Raw genomic sequence first — 5,845 nt, 5'->3', positions numbered from 1 at the left:
CGCCGAGCAGATGCCGGCGCCTCCGCTCTTTCGCCGTCTGCACACGCTGGCTCCGCGCTCCCACTGCGCGCCGGCCGAGCATCCTTCATCCTGACCCTCCCGAGAGGGGGCACCAGAGACTCGACTGCCCAGGACCATAAATCCAGAAACCCACAGGCTACCTCCGCCGCGGAAGCCCGATGCGCTGTCACAGCGAGATTGGAGCGACTTGCTTTTCTCACCTCCAGAGCTGCTTTCTCCCTCTCTCTCAGAGCCAGACGTTATGTTAGGAAAGCTGCTTGACTTAATCTCTAAAATAATCCCCTGTAGGGCGTGGCCGGCGTTGTCTGGCCGAGCGGCCCAGTAGAGTTGGTCTTGACTGGGAGTGACTCGTTTTGTGCCTGAAGACAGCGAGGAAGAGTGAGGGCAGAGCATCCTTTTGAAATCATCCAGAGCAGCAGTAGAGTTTTGTGTTGCTTTTTTGTTTATACTGACCTTTTTTTTTTTTTTTCGGTGAAATGTTATTTTGGTTAAAAGAAGATATGGCCCCCCAGGAGCTCATCCGGCGACTGGCAACAGTGATCACTCATATCGGTAAATGAAGCTTTTTTTTCCCCTTGCGTATTATTGATGGAGGGTGGGGCCGTAGTCTGGGGCCGGGTCCCACCTGCCCTCACCCGCAGCTGGGGGCAGCGTCCTACCTGCGAAGGCCATGGGGCGCGTGCCTCGTCCGCTGCTTGGGGCCATCAGTAACAGGCATCCCTGGGGCGCGGCGCTCGCGGCCCTCGAGGCCCTGGGGTCCCCACGTCTGTCGGGGCCAGGTCTGGCCGTGGGACAGGTGCCTTTACCAAGCGATTGCCAAGTCTGTTGAGCCCTAAACCGAGGGCTTCTGGGCTGTTACCACCCGTTACCTGTTCTAACCATGGCGGGGATGGGGAGTTGTGTTGTAGTTTACGCAGTAATGGGAAAGGAAAGGGTACCTGAGGAGCAGAAGCCAGTGCTTTCCAGCAGAAACTACCGCCAAACCGCTGGAGGCTTGTTCACGAGAGAGCTTGGTGAAACACATGTGCTTTCCCCTTCCCCTTCCCTGGACCTCCCCCAAATAAAGACATTCGTGTTGAGAGCCTTTAGATGGAGATGACAAGAATTATCGGGGTGATTTTCCGTGTTGCTCACTTCGAGACGCTACCATGAATGCGAATCAGTTTTCATTGATAAAGTCAGTACGTTTTTACCTCACTGTCGCACCCATTTCTTAAAACTGTCTTCTTGGTATTTGTTAAGTCTTGATTCAATTAGTGAGAGATCATTGCGCTTCGAGTACCCTAGTCCAGTGTGTTTAGCACAATAATGATGTACATCTAGAATGACACACGTGTGGGGATATGTTTTGTGAAGATGATTTATATGACAAGGCCCAGTTTTGATGATTCTGTTTTCAAAAATGTTTCTGGTGCCAAATGTGGCCACCGAACTTGTTTTTCTTTAAGAGAAAAGGTCAGTACAGTCCTACCAGGAAAGGCTCAGTGTGAAATGCTGTTGAAGGCAGGTTGAAATAAGAAGAAAAATACCTTCTAATGAAACAATTTGGAGTTTGAAATATATCGAATGCTGAAATGATTGTGCTAAATACCAGCCTGTGCACGAAATTGTGGTGTAGAGAAAGATCAGTGGACTAGGGGTTTTACTGGCTGGATTTGAATCCTTCTGTGGATAAATCATTCAATCTCAGGTGGAAAAATGGGAATTTTAATAGTTCTTTCTTACCCAACTCCAAGGCTATTTGTAAGATAACGTGGGTAAAAACACTGTCTACGCTGTGAATGTGTTATTGGTCATATCTCTGGGCCCTTTGCCACTAAAAATCTTGGGCAGGTCACTGGGTCTCTCTCATCTGTTAAATAAGAAGATAGACCAAGATGATCATTAAGTTTCCTCCTATTTCTTTGGATGTAGATCTTCTCGAAGATTTGCTAGGCAATGTTCCTTGGCTAACATGAGGCTGCCTGTGGGGCCCAGGCTATGGTGTTCTTTGACCGCCTTGCTCCTTCTCTTCTTCTATAGTCAGCTCCATTCAACGTACAAACATGAATTTCTGTGGTTTCTGCCCTCAGAGAACATCTGTTGACCCCTGGCATTTATGTGCTTTGCAGCATTCTGTCTCTGTGTAACCTCACAAACTGTAAAATAGGTGGGGTACACATTATTATGCCCATCTTGTAAACGAAGAAATTGAGACCTAGGAAGTTCATCTTTTAAGATTTCAGCGGTAACAAAATAGTAGGCTTGGGACCAGAAGGAAGCTCTTCCGAAGAAATTGAGACCTAGGAAGTTCATCTTTTAAGGTTTCAGCAGTAACAAAATAGGCTTGGGACCAGAAGGAAGCTCTTTGGATGCTCTGTTCAGGCATCTCACTGAGGGGTCTGTCACCCTGCAATAGCCCCCTGTCTTCAGGGAGAATTGCATTGAGTGGCCAGTGAAGCTTCTGCTAGGGTGGATTGGCTCTGTGTTTGACTGTTCTTTTCAGGAGTTTCCTTGGGGAGCAGCTTCCGAGGAATGCTTGGAACAAGGCTGTGGGTTAAAATAGTCTCCTGGTCCCATCCTAGACACTCATCTGGGTAGCAACACTGCACATCCATAATTCACTCTGCCATCTCTGTCCTTCACCCAGTTCTTCTTCCAGCTTGGGTTTCTGCTCTTTTCACAGTCCCTGAAATTTGCTTTCTACAGTTCCTGAAATTTGACAATTTAGGTCTGGGTCCTGTTGATTCAGTTTCTGAAATATCTCATGAGTCTCTTTCTTCATGTCCATTCCCACTGCTACCTGCCTCTGACCTGTTTCAGAACTTCATTTTCTCCTGGCTAACCATTGCGTAAACCTCTCTCCTCTCCTGTATTTGCCTCTAACCTAAACTAGGAATAAAAGAACCCACTAAGAATATAGCACTTGTGTATGCCAGAACCTTTAATAATACTCTTACATAGTCATTCGCTGTAGCCTGGCGCACACAAGCTCTTTATTATTTGGTACCCTTCTAGTCTTATCTCCCAATACTTGATATTTCTATACCTGTGGTTGATCAACTTGGGCTATTTAGTTCTTCAGCTTTGTAACACTATAATTTTCAACTCTGTTCCCACCTGTAAACTTTTGCTTCTGCTTTCCCTCCACCTGGAATGACCTCTTAACGTATTTCCCCTCACAGATAGTGCACACCTTTCAATGCTTCCTTCACCAGGTACTTTCTCTGATCCTGCCAATAGGACATAATGACTCCTGCTTCAGATTTCCCAAGTAGGTTTTGTTCTACTCACATGACGCCTCTCATACTCTCCCCTCTGTTATGGTTATTTGGTTATTTGTGTGCTTGTCTTATCTCTGCTCCTAGGCTCCTCATTGCTTATCCATGTGTCCTAGACAGTTACCTAGCACAGGACCTTCCTCTAAGGAGATGCAGAATAAACGTTTGCTGAATAAATGAATGAGTTGTGCCTTAGAAAGGACCTTGAATATTGAGCAATGCCAGACAATTTTTACACTTTTAAGGACAGTTCTGAAGTATTTGAGGATAACTCTTTTGTTTCCTTAACCACACTTTTCAAGTTAACATTAAGTTTCTCAAGTCTTCTTTATATGATGTGGTTCACTGTGGGGAACTCCTTCTTTGGATTTTATTAGTTTGTCAGGTACTATCATAAAATATGCAGTTCACATGTAGACAGTGTCCAGATATGTTATTACCCATGCGGGACACAAGTAGGAATAACTTCTCCCTTTTATTCTGGACTATAGAGCCACATTGGTTCAACTACAGAGTTTCACAATCAGAAAATAGTTGTTTTATTTTCTCTACCGCATCCCTTCCAGTTCTTGAGTTCTCTCTGAAAGTTTTACTGTACTGCCATTGATATGCAGAGGTGCTGCCTAAGCACACATGGACTTTTACTAATGCATCTCAGATTGCTCTAGGATTTTGATCGGCAGAGCACATATGGCTCGCATGGTGCTTCCAGTTAGCGGAAAACCTTAGTCATCTATCTGGTTGGTGTCAGTAATCCCCTGCGCAGGCTTCACATTTCCAGTCCAGCTCACTGCCCTACCTTGTCATTTCATATTAGAAGTAATGATGTTGATCTTACTCTGTCATTGTTCTAAAATAGTTTCATATGTTTGGCTACACCCAATTAAACCATCAGGCCGAAAGGAACAACCTTTGAGACATTCCGTACATGATCGGAGATTGGATTGGTGGCTGTTTTGGTGACAAGAGCTGTAGGCTTTTGACTTGGAATCCAGGTCATTACTTTTAGGACGCTACTGGCATTGGTAACATGCAACCAGAAGAAAACTAAACTGAGAAATTCAGCCTATGACTCATTATTCTACAACGGAGTAGTGGATGAAATGCCGAGGACTATGCCTCAGCTGTTGGTGCTGAGGGGTGGATCTAATTAGAGTATTTGCTGCTTAGATGGGAATGCGCCCAGTAGGGACACCTAGACGTGCTGGAGTAATGACTTCATCTACCCCAAAAGTGAATTAACTGCATGTGAGCCATTTTTCTATTAGGCTCTCTAGACACTGTGCTCTAGGGCTTATGGATTGTTTAAGGTCTATTAAAAATGTTTGAACACTAAAAGAAATTGATTGACAACTAAATTGCGAAGTGCGAAATAAAATTTAAGAAATGTTTAAATATCTACAAAAGCTCTCTTGCTCACAATAAAATAACATTTCATTGCATTAAAAAACAATGCAACCTTTTGCCACGGTAGCCATTGAGGAACAGCAGCCATGGCTCTGCACTGCCCCATGGCCTTGGGCCTCAACAAGGGTCACAAGGTAACTAAGAACATGAGCAAGCTGAGGTATAGCTGCTGCTGAGGGCGCCTCACCAAGCCCACCACGTCTGTGCAGGATGTGATCCGAGAGGTGAGAGGTGTGTGGCTTTGCCCACTATCAGTGGCATGCCATGGAGCTGCTCAAGGTCTCTAAGGACAAGTGGGCCCTGAAGTTCATCAAGAAAAGGGTGAGGACATACACCCACGCCAAGAGGGCGTGAGGAGCGGAGCAGCGTCCTTGCTGCCATGAAGAAGGCAGCAGCCAAGAAAGACTGAGCCCCATCCCTTGGGTAATAAAGCCTTTTCATAAAAAAAAAAAAATAAAAATGCATAGTTGGAATTCCACCACAGGTACTCCTCAATTTAGGATGGAGTTTAGGTGTTGATAAACCTATTGTAAGTTGAAAATATCATAAGTCAAAAATGCATTGAATACATGTAACCTACTGAACATCATAGTTTAGCTTAGCCTACCTTAAATGCACTCAGAACGCTTAACTTAACCTACAATTGGGCAGTTATTTTGAGTTTCTTCTCAAGAATAATTACCTTCCTCTTCTCTCACCAGAAGCAGGAGACACAGATGGGCGTTTTGTAGACATGATGGGATACAAAAACATAAAACATGATATTCAAAAAGTGGATTGAAAACAGCTTTTTGATCCGTGGTTGAGAATCGTGCGGATGCAGAGGGCTGACTGTATGCACTGTTCTACATCATTTTATATAAGGTCTTGAGCATCTGTAGATTTTGGTATCCATGGGAGACTGGGGGAGGGTGTGGTCCTGGAACCAATCTGATAGTTATATCAGGAGACAGTGCAGAAAACTCACAAGTTGGTCTCTGATTGGTTGCCAATCCAGACAGTGCTGTAAGCATTTAGAGGCTGAAGTGGTTGTGAGCTCTGGGGAGTCAAGAAAGCTTTATATTAGTTGTGTAATTTGAGCTGGATCTTGAAGTAAGGAGAGGATTAAGGTAGATGGAGAGTGGAAAGATTTCTCATTGGGGGGGAGTAAGGGGAAT

At 44.8% G+C, this 5,845-nt stretch overlaps 1 protein-coding gene and 1 pseudogene across 1 annotated transcript in view; both read left to right on the top strand.

Annotated features, from left to right (window-relative positions):
* Positions 1-52: 52 nt before the first annotated feature.
* Positions 53-5,845, top strand: part of MCF2L2 (MCF.2 cell line derived transforming sequence-like 2) — a 187,483-nt gene continuing 181,690 nt past the window's right edge. Inside the window, 1 exon segment of the mRNA XM_025042363.1 lies at positions 53-573. Coding sequence (XP_024898131.1) covers positions 498-573 — 76 coding nt within the window. The 5' untranslated portion in view covers positions 53-497.
* LOC107196693 lies at positions 4,775-5,097 on the top strand (annotated as a pseudogene).

This window comes from Pteropus alecto, unplaced genomic scaffold (genome assembly GCF_000325575.1).
Source record: "Pteropus alecto unplaced genomic scaffold, ASM32557v1 scaffold88, whole genome shotgun sequence".
Classification (NCBI taxonomy): Eukaryota; Metazoa; Chordata; class Mammalia; order Chiroptera; family Pteropodidae; genus Pteropus; species Pteropus alecto.
The sequence above is the reverse complement of the archived record's forward strand: the minus strand, read 5'-3'. Positions and strand labels throughout refer to the sequence as shown.